The 14,984-nt window shown below is 34.3% G+C and overlaps 1 protein-coding gene across 3 annotated transcripts in view; it reads right to left on the reverse strand.

The window, feature by feature from the left end:
- BLTP3B (bridge-like lipid transfer protein family member 3B) overlaps positions 1-14,984 on the reverse strand; it is a 56,539-nt gene that overhangs the window by 24,186 nt on the left and 17,369 nt on the right. For 2 of the 3 annotated variants that reach the window (XM_065671181.1, XM_065671191.1), the window contains exons 2-9: positions 12,524-12,686; positions 11,462-11,500; positions 8,266-8,357; positions 6,522-6,711; positions 4,644-4,784; positions 3,919-4,089; positions 2,410-2,590; positions 1,076-1,159 (exon numbers count right to left, since the gene is read on the reverse strand). In XM_065671181.1, the coding sequence (XP_065527253.1) occupies positions 1,076-1,159; positions 2,410-2,590; positions 3,919-4,089; positions 4,644-4,784; positions 6,522-6,711; positions 8,266-8,357; positions 11,462-11,500; positions 12,524-12,686 (1,061 nt within the window). Of the gene's footprint in view, positions 1-1,075; positions 1,160-2,409; positions 2,591-3,918; positions 4,090-4,643; positions 4,785-6,521; positions 6,712-8,265; positions 8,358-11,461; positions 11,501-12,523; positions 12,687-14,984 lie in introns of those variants that run through there. The other variant, XM_065671199.1, reaches the window with a different exon arrangement.

Here is a 14,984-nt window from a genome sequence, read left to right on the forward strand (position 1 = left end):
AATCATAGATAGACTGGTCCCTCACTTAGACATTGTAGGAATCAGAAGTGACAGGAAATGAAAAACATAGCTGGTTTACAAGACAGGCATGTGTTAAACCTCTGTAAAATAGGGTCCTCCCCCTTTTATAGAACAGGAAAGCTATATCACAATTTTTGGAACATATTAGGCCCATAGAAAGACAGAATACTACTTAAGTGTATCTTTTTTTGTGGCTTTGTATGTTTATTTGACCTATACTAAATTACATTTTTTAATGAAAAAAATTACACTTGCTACCTATGAAGGAAATAGATTGACACTACAGGATTTCACCTGCAACCATGACAAAAAAGGCATGAGGCAGGCTATGGCTAATTCGCATCTTTATGTGGGTAACCATTGCAAAATGACTGGTCTCTGTTAGTAAAAAGCAAAACAAAGCACAACCAGTTCTGCCCACCAGCTAAAAAACCCTCCACTGTGCTGGACTGCTTTTGAATTCAAATTCAATAGCAAACTTATTTTGTCACTTTTATGTTTTTTTAGACTTCTGAAAACTATATGTAAAAAATGCTTCTTTGAAAATTGCTAACATCTGTTTAATAACAATTCCTTAACAAAAGCCTATACAACAAGCAAAATAAAAACAAAAACATTGCTTGGAAATGGATATAAAATTATAGACTTCCACATGGGAAAAAAAAAAAAATCAAAAAAAACCCCTAAACCCTAACAGATTGACTCTTGCAAATACTCAATTTGTGAATTCTCAATCTGCCATACTGCCTTCCTCTGTCAACACAGAAATCTTTTCATGTTGGAAATGTCTAAATACCATTTTGTTGACCAAACAGAACAGTGAAAAGTAAGTGTTTGGCCTAAAAGAGCTCATTCACAGAAATTAAATTGGTCCCCAGGTTGTCGCTTTTGTTGTTTTTGTATATACAATGAAATAAAAACGAGTGTATATGAAATGCTCAGAATATTATTATCCATGCCATACATACGTACACACACACAAACAAATTTTTTTAGTATTCAAAAGGAAGATAGTCACATTCACAGGTAATTCAAAAAATGCTCCCTTTCTTACCTGCTTTGTGAAATGGATAATAGTCCACTGTTAAATAGCTAAAGGAAAGCTGCATGGCTCCTCCTGTAACACGTCTATTTGAGTCTGTAAAATAAAACAATACTCAGCTCTATACACATTGTATTTAGCATGTTAGTTCTCATGTTGCTCCACTTCTTTAAAAATCAAACAGCTGTTTCTTCCTCCCCTTCACTGTCTCTCCTTATAACCTCATTGTCTTCCCTTAAAATTTACATACAGGTAAGGCATTACTAATTTCTGAAGATCAGCTAGTTGAACTCAGTGCTCTGTACTTAGACACTCCTAACAACTTGTGCATTGTTTTAAATGCTATTAAAAAGTAAAGACAACTCTCTGAATGCATACTACTGCAGTTTTTCTGAAAAAAAACTTTTCATACTGAATGTATGGTTCTGATCAGTATTCGAAGTCAACACTTACAGCATTCTTGAAATTAAATATAATTTATTTGACAAATATTATTGCAGTGAAAAGGTCTCCTGGGAGTTCTCTGTTCTGATTTTTCCACTGCTAAATTTAAACTTCATGGGCAAAAAATAAATGACTAATAAAGACATCTCACTAAAAATAATAAATCAAAACAGCAGTAGACATACTGCATGTAAGTAAACACATCTCTAGCCAGTGAACTTATGCTCTGCTGTTCTCCAAGTGTTCTCCCTGATTAAGAGAGATAATAATAACCTAAGGTTTTCTTACTCTTCTTCAGCAGACCTTGTATACCTCTACTTTTTTTGGCGACTAGACAGCTCCTTGGATATACACTGATACATCACTCTCTCTGCTTTTAAAGGCATTAAAGAAGCATCATTTGTCTTCTTTTGTTCTGATTCTGAATATGGCTATGTGCAATAGCCTTTCATTTAAAAAAAAACACACTTGTTTCATTCTTTCTGTGTGCTGCAGAGCATACCAAATTCTCTAAATTAGCAACAGAAAGAGAACTGCTCTTTTATTAGTCTGTATTTTGTAAGAGTATTACAGAAGCAGATCATATAGGACCCCTTCAAGCCACAGTAATGTTGCCACTGCATTCTTCATAACCCAGTTAACTTGCTGTATAAAAGAAAAACACAGCAGGAACAATCAGACTGGGCAGAATCAGTTCCTAGAAGATGGAATAAGCACTGATGATACTAACACTCTTAGCAGTTTTTATTGCATTTATTCTACAATAATCACATTTAATAATGAAATGTTATTCTCATAAAGGCATCTAGCTAATTTTAAAGCTGTCTACATAGAGACAATTCTGAATATTCCTCTAAAATACAGACTCTTGATTAACATTAATGTATTCTGCAAAATGTTACCTCTTTCTTTAGAATGGATATCATCACATATATGTAGGTCCAAATGGGAAATTACTAAGTGATGAGAAGTTTCCTTAACATCAAAATCATTAAACAATTTTACTATTGCATCATTTTGATCGGGTGCTGCCATCGTCTGGGGCGCTTTCACTTGCTGAGAGCTGGGTGCAGGGGCAGAACTCTGAAAAAAATGTTCAGTTGTATCAATTTATAAAGTTTATCCTTCCTTTGAAGCATAAATACCCTCTTCCTTACTCAAAACAGGCCCCTGAAATAAGGAAGAAATCTGTACCAAGTGTATTCACCTTGTGTTGTTACAGAGATCTAAGCGTGCTGTTTTAGAATACAGCTAAGATGAGCTAATGGCTCAGCATCACAGGGAGTAAATGCCCATTCTTCCCTACCCCCACACTTCTTTACACCCATCACTTGCAGCACTGGTATTTTTGTAACTTCTGAGCAAGCTGCTCAGGGATCTAAACTTGCAGAAAACCATTTTTTTTTTTTTTTTTTTTTTTTTTTTTTTGCTGGGCTCATTTCTGCTAGTTTAGTTCTCCAAACTATATCAAAAGGGTCAAAGATGAGACGCTGCCAGTATCAGGTAATTGGTGAGATGCAAGTACAGGGAATTGAAGAATTGGAACCTCCCTGCTTAAGTAACAGCAAATGGTTAAATTCTTGTAGCTAAACTATCAAATCCCACCGTAAATCATGAGGACCACTGTAAGAACTGAACTCTCCATTATAGTACACTAGCTTCATTGTAAGGGATTCAACAGAAATTACTTTACTCAGTCTTAGTAATAAATTATGTTTTATTTTAATGGGACTACCTTTTATCAGTGTATTTGTTCCGCTTTTTCACTGACAAGAGGTCCCCCCTGTTATGCTCACATAGCCCAGATGGCCTAGTCTGCTTTGCTGAAAAACCACCAAAGTTTACATAAGACTATCTTACGTGCAGCATCTATACCATATCCATGCCAACACAGATATGTTAAAAGTAGAATTTTTCACCAGGTATACCAATAAGAGAGCTGCATGATGGAACGCTCCTACCCAAAGCTAATTTTTTGGTACCATGAAAATAAACTGGACAAGCACTTTAAGTTGTTATAGCAAGCATATCTATCCCCACATTAAGGTTACCTTAGTGTGTCTTAACTATTACTTTCATTAATCCATAACCAGAAAATATTTGGGGAACAAATGTAGTAAACAGTTAATCAACTGTTAACATATAGGTCTACACACTCTGTGCATGGATAAAGGAATCCAACTTTTCTCTTTCCTGCAATTAATATGAATACACAAAATCTTGTAAAGTAGAGTCTGTTACATTCATTCATGAGTAAAATAGCCTGTGATTCATTCCCAATGTAATTTAAGTTATACAGCTGAATGAAAATGAGTAACTGAACATTCTCCAAAATAAAGTAACAAAACTAATTACACTGTGTTGCATTTTAGAGCACCTGTTAATTATATAGTGAGAACCAGTTTTCATACCTGTGCTGTTTCAGAAGCCAAGCTTTTTCTCTGTTCTGTTGATTTCTCTATGGCTTCACTAAGAGATTTGGCATACTGCACCATGGCCTTCAACTGGGAATCAGTCAAAACCCACAGCAAATCATCCAGAATCAAAACCAGTTTTGATGCCACTACATTACAATCCTTTAACTGTATAATAGAAATTTAATCAAGTTAAATGGGTGCATTAAATACTTAAACTTCTTAAATCAAATATAAGAAAAAAAAATTGAATGCAAAACTACACTTCCTCCAAAATGAAATTTCTTCCACATAATTAACATTTTTTATTTTAAATTGTATTCTTCTCATTGACTAAAAAGTACCTAAGATACAGTATAATTATACCCCACCTTTTTATTTGCTTCGAATGCATTAGATATTAAATTGATGCATTTCTCTAAATGTAGGTGATGTTAACATTGCGTGAATCTAGAGAAGTAAAACATGCCTCATCATAAACAAAGCTCTGCAGATCAAATTATTTCATTAGTAAGACCTGTGCAAGGTCTGCATCTTCAAATTCTGCCTGCTGTATTTCTTGTAAATTCTACAGTCTTACTAATCACATGTTAGTAAAAACTGAGTTCAGGGAATTTTACATTTTATATGGCCTAAATTTAAAACCTCTCCTATGTCCATGCATCCACTAAGAGCATAATTAAAAATTAATTCATAAAACAATGAAAGACTTTCGCATTTACCCTTCTTTTAAGTGTGACCCTAATCTTTGATTGGTTAGTAATCAGTCGAACTGGAGCACTCATGATTTCATGCTTAGAACTCTGGATTGCATCTGCCTCTATTCTGATCATCTGCCAGTTGATTTCTTTAAAAGTCAAAACCTTTAAAGAGAGAAAAAAAGAGAAAAAAAACACCTTCATGCAATATGACAGCTTACTTGTGCATAAGCATGTGCATGTATATATCTGCACATATATACACACATACACACTAACATACATCCTTCATGCAGAGTCATATGAAGAGAAATTCAAAGTCACTTGTTATTCGAGATGTCAGGAAGTAAAGCCTGGATCCTTCTCTCTACCTCCAGATTGTCACAGAAATGTTAAGCTAGTCCCAAGCAGAGATAATAAGCAGCATTTCCAATATTCAGAAGAAAATAAAGGTTAAAATACTTGCATACTAGGTTGTTTTTGATAGAGGAAAAAAAGAAGATTACATGTTTTTGTTTCACAATGTTAAATCGGAGTATGTAAGAAAAGAGCGGGATGGAAGCAAAGCTACAGGATGGAAGAGGTTTTTGGAGTGTTTTATTTCAATTAAAAGAGAAAGTTAAACATTGAGTACAATGTATGCCATACAGACCCCGCAAGCTTTGAAACATTACATGGATTTCTAGAAGACACAGTAAGCAGATATCCCGTGTCTCATCATGGAGAACATCAAATGAACATGACACTGTTTCATGCAATTTACTGCTAACAAATCATTCACTGCAGTTTCCAGAATTCAGTGCTCTAAAAGAAACTACTCCCCAAGGAAAGGTCTGCTGTGCATGGAGCAACTGTTAGGCATCAAACTCGTCCTAAGAAGCACAACATCAAAAGATATGGCAACACAAAATTCTATCTGGTCAAACTTTAACTCTTCCTCTTTAAACTTCATTAACACATGAGCATTAGAATACAGATAAGCTGCAGGAAAGATAACCTGTTAGAAAAATAGTTTGACTTATTCTTTTTGTGGTATTTTTAACTAACATTCTCTTGGGGTTTCTTTTCCTACATGAAAGGCAACTACCAGACTCCTTATCTCTGAGTAAACTATTCTGGAATGATCACCTAGAAATGGGCCAACATGGGCAAAATTTCAAACACTTATCCCATGCCAGATGCATGCTAAAATAAGTCTTTCTCAATACAATATATTACAATATAATAATAACAATATAATATTTAGAATCAACCTTGCACTCTTTACTTTACTTTGCTTACATGGGAGAAAGCAAACGAATGGTGTACAATAATCTAAGACTTCCATGTAAAGTTCTCACAGACAGTAGAAAAGTATGCACTTAACTGCTATTACTTTTTTGTATACATACAATTTAGTTATTCTAAAAAAAATAATTAACTCTTGCATAGGAACTTTATTAACATTCATTTGAAACAGCTTAAAGAAAAAAAAAATCCTTGTTAGTCAAACCCTGGCAAGCAAATAAATAACCAGTTAAAGCTTTAAAAATAGTAACAAGAAAAACAGCACAACACCTTATCTTTCCACATTTAATACACCATACTCTCCTGTTCCAGTACTCCTCAAGTCTTTTCTAGTTTGAATTTTAAAATGGTCACAAGCTTGGAGAAAGTAAGAGGGGAACAGTACATATGCTTGCCCTGGTCTTCACTCTTCCCTAAGCATTCACTTTGGACACCACTTACAGACACAACATTGGATCTGACTCACATCCCCCATTTTTATATCCTTATGTTCCTAGATTAAATTACTGAGCACAGTAACAGCATGTTTCCCAGACTGTGTTAGGTTGCAATTCGACTTCCTTCTCCTTTACTCCAAAAAACAAGTTAAAAATGTTACCAAAAGATAGTATTTACCTCTCCACGTTGAGCTTCTTGTATTCTGGTAAATCTGAGGTCAGCATGTTCCCAGTTTGCATTTACACTATATATTCTCAGCTGGGAAAGTTCAAATGAAGCGTTAAAGGCTTTTGCACCAATCCTTATTATAATGGAGTTCACAGAAACCGAAATGCCTTCTACCACTTTTTCAGCAAAGCCATATTCACTAAAAAGTGAAATGCCAACATATTAAATACACACCTAATGAAAGGGCACAAAGTTTAACTTCTTGAACAGCTGAAATGCAACCTAGAATCACAGAATAGTTAGGGTTGGAAAGGACCTTAAAATCATCTAGTTCCAACCCTCCCGCCATGGGCAGGGACATCAACATGAAGCAAACTATAAAATAAGATCCTAATGCATTCCCCAATTATGAATTTTTGTAAATACACTTGATCTAGTTTACAATAATTTTACACCCTATGATCCTAATCTCAAAATAGTTACTAAACAACATACTTTGGACTAAGATCAATCTCCATGAAGTATAACAATAAATGCAATTTTCCATGATGAATATTTCATACATATATATAAATGTATAAATTAATAGTACAGCATTACATAAAAATCTTACTCTTATGTATACATTAGGAGTAATTCATATCAAATTAATTATTAGACAACTCCAACCTGGTTAGTACTTATCTCTATAAACTTCACTATTCCAACCATTTAAACTAGTGTCTTTCATATATGCAAAATAGTATGAAGTATTTGTTTTGTTTCATTCTAGAAAAGAAAGGCATCCTAAACAGCAGTTAAATTTCTACAACAAATCAACATGCATTCCAGTATTAAAAAATATAAACCAGTTGCAATTAATATTTAATAAAAATCTTGTGTGTTCAGAATGTTTTTGATTAGTGAATGGAAAATTGCATTTTAAATATTATTTTAAAATCTTTTTTTTTTTCTTTGGATATTTTTTTCTGCTTTTTAAAAAAAATACAGTTTATGTCATTTGTCATTCCTTTTCCTTTTTATAACTTCCATCCTACACATAATCTCTATGGCAATGATTTTCAAGCTGTACCCTAGGAGACAGTAAAGGCCCATGGACACATTCTACATATTACATAGAAATTAAAGCAAGAAAAGCAATCATACCATTAAATTAGTTTCTCTATATATGGGTCCCTATGCCCACTGAAAAATGTTTTGGGTCTGTAAAAATGAAATTATTACTGTGGTTGTGACTGTGGAAGTCCCTGATGTAATGCTATATTGTCCCACCAAATTAATTGAGTTCTGGGCTATAAAGCGTGCACAAATTCCTTCAGCAAGACTTGGCTGATACAATTTAAAAAATGGAACTTTAAAACATCACACTAATAAATAGCCCTTAATACTGGGGGTTTTTTTAGGCCAAAGGAGAAATAAAAAAACAACCCATCATGCTATAGATTTTTAATGAGAACAAAGGCAAAATATGTTAAATTTTCAAAAACCTTAATATCAATTAAACTTGATGTTTGATGCAGTAGATGCACCCATATGAAACATTTCTAGGAAGTTCCATACACAGTTCAGACATTCTTTCCAGGCCTGTGTCTGGATAGTTCCATTTGCACTATACGTATTACTCCACCCACAAGTAAAATTTTGGAGACATGAAAATGGCAAGCTGCAACTCTATATACTTCTTGAAATTTGGAGTTGATCTGTTTTATAGTCATTTAAACTTTTCTGGATCAATGTAAATATCATCACTGACCTCTGTCCAGATGCAGTTGCTATAGGAGAGGGTCCATTAGGGGCACGTGGCTCTTCACATGTGCTCATTTCCATTACAACTTTATCCAAGGACTTGAAAAACAAAACAAAAAAAAGAATTGGAGACCTAAGAGGTAACAAAGTAAACAGATGACATACGAAGAACAAAAAAAAAAAAAAACCAACCAAAAATAATTTTGAGATTTTTTTCTGAAATATACATAGAACATTTCTTACCATGTCAATTTTCCCATAAACTTTTATAATGTATAAGAATTATCTTTTTTTAATTTGTTTATATTAATTTTTAAATTTAATGAATTCTAACAGACCTTTCCAGTCAAATACTGTATTTCAGAATTCTTGATCCCAAGTAGTATTATCACGCACATTTTCAAAAATTGTATTCCAAAATGGGAATGACTTCATGCATACACATCTGGGTGTTCTTCCTGCATGGTTTTTCTGTCAGTGAAATATTTAATACCACTGCAGTTTTCTAAATGGTTCAAGTAAGGTCTGGAAATTTTAATGAAAAATATTTGAAACTAGTCCACTAAAACTTGTGATAAAAGATGCAGCACAAATCTTGCATCTATTAAAACAAAATCTGAATATATATACACAAAGTATGTATACACTCGTGCATATACAAATCTTCAGAAGATCTAGTAAAACAAGTAGTTTCTAAAAAGATATATTCTAGTATAAATTGCAATATGTCAAATTATAGTAAAATCATATGTTATTATTGTATTTTCTGCATTTCTGGTGGGACCCTTAAAAACAACACTGGGAATTAAGGGAATGGGACACCTAAATCCTATTTTAACTGAAGGCTATATTTAAATAGCAGAACTGTAACACAAATCATAAATAATGCATACTAACAGGGGGACGAACAGAATGGGAACAAGCCAAATGCAAAACCTTACTCCCAGCCACTGAATAAATCCAAGATTCTCCTAACTTACATTACAATGGTTGTGACCTCTATTTATTGTACAACGTGGGAAGGCTTTTCACTTAAGGCTTATAGTTCTGAAGTCTTGTCCCACTGGAAGCTCATTCAAAACAACACCTACTTCCTCTCTGGCTTTGTACTATTCCTTCTGACTTCCTTCATTTACCCTCTCTTAGGTGAAACAAAGCACACTAAAAAGCTTCGTCCTAGATTTTAGATTTTTCATGATTCAACCTGCCCTACCTACTGGACTTTATTATCATATTATGTTAATTGTGGCTGTCTTCATAACCCGCTTGCTCCACAAATATTTTTCTATGCTACTCTTACCCATGAAATGCCCTAACTACTATCTAGAAGTTCATAAATTCTATACTCTGGACGTATTTATACTTCACTATATTTTGATGCTCAGCTGTCTCAATTAATAACTCACACTGGAAAACAACAACAGAAAAAAACAAGAAGAAAATCCCAATCAACTAGTTCAAAGATCGTGGGGGAAAGACAAGATTTCTCCTGATTATCCTAACATTTTCGGATGTTTGACCACTCTTTTAAGGTGTCTTAGACTGAAACCTTTGGAAAAACTTCCTTCACTATATGACTAGCTGAAAGAACAGTAGCGCAGTGATTTAAGAAGTTTGCATAATATAAGTAGGAGTTAACAAAGAACACCTGGATGTAGATATCTGTCTATTCTTTTCTCATTAGCAAATACAGTACTCTGATAGAGGAAAAACTGCTGCATAGCATCCTTGGGTCCCCAAAACACTCCTATAAACTATACTATCATATAAATCTATAATGTAAATATCTAATATAAATATATCTATTATATATATAAAATCTAAAATTACACTCTTTATCATATAGAAACAGAAACTGATTATGAGCAAAAATAACTTACTATTTGCCACTATGTTAACAGATTTTCACAAAGGGCAACTCAGCTCAAAGAAAGAACCTTTGGCTAGACAAGTGGGTTCTAGTTACTCCCTAAGCTACGCAAAGAGGATGCTATTCCAATTTCATCAAACTCTCAGGAGGAAAATATACCCTCCAAAATAAAGGAAGTTCAGTGATGTAATAAGTGGCTGAAGCTGGGACAGTTAAGCCACTGAATTCCCCTCCTTTAGAAGTCAAAAAGCCTGTTGTACAGTCTACCATTGAAAACTGAACTTTTGTTATCTATGTAATGCACTGTCCAAGGAAAGCCTTACGTAAAGAAGCATAAAAAAGGCAACCTTGAAAGTTATCTTAGCCTCTAAGATCACTAATATAATTTCAACAGAAGCAAAACAAACAATCAGACCTTGCTACCTTAAGCCAAAGTATGTAACCATTAAGAATAGCACAGTTTAAACCGATTTTCCCAATTTGGCATTTGCATCTTGCAGTCAAGAGGTTGAATCATCCCACCTCAGCATTACCCCATTTTAAGCTCTGTGTGTCAAGGAAGAGGCAGTACAAACACTGGGACATTACAAGTAGGTCACTAGCAAATCCATCAAGTATTTAAAACATGCATTTCCCAAGTCTGATTTAGAACTAAGGAATTACAAACACATTCAGGAATTCATGGCAAGACTTCAAGCATGACAGTTAGAGGACTTCATTCCTAACTAAACACAATTAAGAAAGTTTAGCCATCATCAAGCAAATCACTTCTGGTGCTACCAAATTTCTTAGTCTACTTAAAGAACAAAATTAAATAAATGCAAGAATTAGCATCACTTCTAATTATTATTGAGTCCTATTTACACATTTTAGATCCTGTTTATATCCAGGTTGAATCCAAGCCTGCTGCAGAAACCCTGTAATGTTACCTGCAGTAACTGAGGTCATTTGGGTGAGTACAGATGTAGAATAAAAAAGTCCTTAAAAATAAGATAGCTCTAAAAGACAGGCAGAAACTTGTATAAGGGTTAGATTGACTATTAACTACCCTTCAGGTGAACCCAAATTAAGATGTAATGACTGAAGAACTTGACAGAAATTAGCTAACAGTCAAACATTATAGTGATGACACCCCAAGCCACGGATTAAGAAAACAAACCTACCAAAGAAAACTTTAAGGCATTTTGTCTCGATCTGCCACTACCCAGAAGGCACTTTGTAATGGCCTGTTAATGTTTCAGTTATTTCTAGACTCAAGGCAAAAGAACTATATAAACATTTGAGACAAATTCTGCTACACAGAGTATATTTAGGAGTTGATCTAAGAACTTACCAAAGAGATAGGATGTGTTTTCAATTTTGTCCACGGTATCTGCAAGGCAAAAGATTATTCTAAAGCAAAATAAATATTAAAAATACAGTAAAATAAATACTTCGTTTAGCATCTGCTTTATGCATACACATTATATTTGCAACTCCTGAACTCAATTATATTACTTTCAAAATAATACATTTACCTTAAAATACTGTAAATTTATACACACACATAAATTTTAGCTGTTAAAAACAGAACTTCAAAATTTATTTATCACTGAGCAGAAAACAGAGGAAGAAAATAGAATCTGTATCTTTAATACTGACTTGTCATGCATGAGTAAAAGCAACACCATCTTCTACATTCTTTCCTTTAAAAGGAAAAAAACCCCACATTGGCACTGTTGGCCTGCAATTGGTATGCCAAAGACTAAAGAGAAATGCCCAAGTTTGACCAGATCACAACTGCTGTCAAAAAGAAGTCATAGCTTCACTTCTTACTCTTGTAAGAAGAGTAATCTAAGAGAAATGACATACATTGCTTCAATACCTAGCAGCCATTAGGACCAAAACCACAACTTCTAGAATTAGGCTGTTCCCACATTTCCCAGAGACCAGAATCCTTTAGAAAGATATTTTTGGAAATATGAAAGGAACAGGAGGGAAAGCAATATAAAGAGGGCAGCAAAGAGAAGAAGTAACACATTAAAAAATATATATATGATAATAATAAATAACTATAAGAGAATCATTACCATGAGCAAATACATGCTTTTATCTCTACCCCTATTTTAGAACATGCAGGAATAAATTCTACTCAGACAATAAATAAATAAATAAATAAATAAATTAAATAATCACTCCATATCTTCATTGTTTCCATACATATTCAATCATCACAGGACTTCGATACAAAAATTAGTAAGAAATTAGTGCTGGTAACTAATTTCTCAAAAATTTTACCAACCACTCAGCACAGTTTTCTCTGAATACAAAGCTGATTGAAATTTTACAGAGACAGAAGGGGAAAAAAAAACAAAAGATTTGGTTAATTACCATTCTGGCATAATAAAATACTTACCCTAATGGATGCTTTATTGCAAAAGACCTTGTTTATAGCAAGCCATGTTGGAAGATCCAGCATGTTCTGAAGTACCTCTTGATCCAGCTCTAAATTGGTCAGCTGACCTTCCCCCTTCAATGTGCTCAGGTTGATCTTGTCAGGTGACAGATTTTTGGTGAATCTAAAAATAAACATGCACCTTAAATAAATGCAGATAAAGCAATTAGAACTGTCCCGTACAGAGCTGACAATTTAACTTAAAGCAACAGTAGGGGTGGCAAGGAAATCATCTTAGGTGCAATTTCACCCTGAAAAGAAATGCTACCATTGAACTGCTTTGCCCCTCTAAAGTTTTGCATCTCATTAACCCCATCTGCAAATACATGATATATGAGGCATCTTCTAATTTTTCCATCACGCAGAATAACAAATCCTTGATTCAAAGTATTTAACTATTTATTTTAAACTCTATAAGGTAGAGGTGAATCTATTTCATTCTTCTTTAGTTTAAAAAAAAAAAAAAACAAACAAACAAACAAAAAAAAAAACTCTACAACTTATACTGTGGATGGACTTTTAGCAAAGAATGGCCACGTTCTCAAGTCAGCAAGTGCCTATGTGGAGTTCAACATGAATCGAGGATGAAGGCGGACGTGGGTAAGGAAGCAAAAGTAACGGTGCAAGCAAGGTAAGAAGAAACTGGAATGTGCTAAGATATAAAAAATAGTGAACTGTTAGCAAGTTTTAAAGGTTAAGTTCCCACACGCTTATTTGACCAATAGTATACTAGTTGCTGTGTGCTACAAGAATATGTAACCAATTATAATACAGCAAGCTATTGTATATGTAGCTGATTATAATACAGCGAGCTATTGTAAGCAGATGCAGACAACAGTATAAAAAGGATAGATGCTTTGTATTAAACGGCTTTTGTGTGATCACATTGATCTCTGAGTCCATTTCTACGGCATTATACTGTCATCCTTAGAGCAAGCAGGAGTGGCTAGAATTCACTCAGGAGTAAAAAAAACCTACTCCTTGTAAACAGTATATTTTTACATATATTTACAGTATTCATTAGATTTAACCACAGAATTTAATAATATAAGTTAGAAAAACACATATTTACACACATAACAGCATGGTGTATAGAAAATCTTGGTTGGAAACTTGCAGGTCAATCTGATATACAAGGGCTAAAAAATGTAACCATTTAAAAGAGTACGTATGCAATACATTTCATTATACTTAAAAGGTGTTGTGATTGGCTTGTTGTTGTGATCTGTGTGACTGTGTCAGACAGTTCACATCCTTGGGAAATAGCTAGCACAGCAAAAATCATGGGTACCCCAGCTGTAGCATTATATCTACCACAAGCTAAAGAAAAGGCTATACTTAACCACACTTGCATTCTGCCATGGAAAGTTGTTTCTGCCCATGAACTGGATCTAATTTTACAAGAATGGAGACAGCAACACCAATCTAGAGATAGTTCCAACATCCCTCAAACAGACAAAATATGAGCCATTCCTTCCCAACAAGGAGCAGGACAGGGAAAGCAATCTCAACAAGGTGCATAACTTCTCCCCTCCCCCCTTCTACGTATTTTTATTAATTCTTCTGAGAGTGTTGCTTTGAATTTGTTACCTTTTCTGCCGTCAGCAAAAGGAAAAATGCTCTGGGTGCTGCTTCATTCAGCATAGTCCAACATAAGAGGATTTCCACCTGTAGGACTAAACCCTTCATTTCAAAAGTCACAGAAAGAAACTCTTAACAGGTGAATTGTGAGAAGGCATTTCAGGTGTAGGCACCTCTAGCAACAGACCTCTTCCTTCCACTTCTACAGGTGGAATGTGACTGATGAGTGCATGCTGAAAAGGCTGTGGTGTTTGCCCAAAACCTATAGTATCTTCATAATATACAAACACCACATCTGCTTCGTCCATCTGCTTTGTCCAGAGCCAACTTTCCGTTGAGGATGCCAACCCTTCCATTTCTGTTCCAGTTTCCTGCTCCTTCTAAACTCAGTTGTTTCATAAAATATACTTTTGTTTGTCTGTTGGATATTTCAGCACTTTAGAACTATTTCATACTATTTAATATAACAGGATAACCTTTAGTTTTATACAGCAGCCTCTAACCTTAGAAATAAAAGATTAGAAGTTGGCCTATATGGGCAGCTAGGCCTACGAAACACAATGTGATCATCATACCCATTATTTAGAATTTACAAGAAATCAGATCTTCTTGCATAAAATTAAAAGAAGAGCCAAGTGACAAAAAGGACAGCATTCTGAATTTAGAACAGATAAATAAATAAACAGCAAGCCTTAAGGCAACCACAGCTCTCCAAATGGTATTGTTCTAGGATCCCATGGTACATCAAACTAGGACATGACCCACCAAGCCAGAGTACTTTGACTTTTCTTTCTGGTGTGCTTCACAGTTAATGAGAAACTCATGGCAAAGATGTGCCACA

This window comes from Lathamus discolor, chromosome 1 (assembly GCF_037157495.1).
Source record: "Lathamus discolor isolate bLatDis1 chromosome 1, bLatDis1.hap1, whole genome shotgun sequence".
Lineage (NCBI taxonomy): Eukaryota > Metazoa > Chordata > Aves > Psittaciformes > Psittacidae > Lathamus > Lathamus discolor.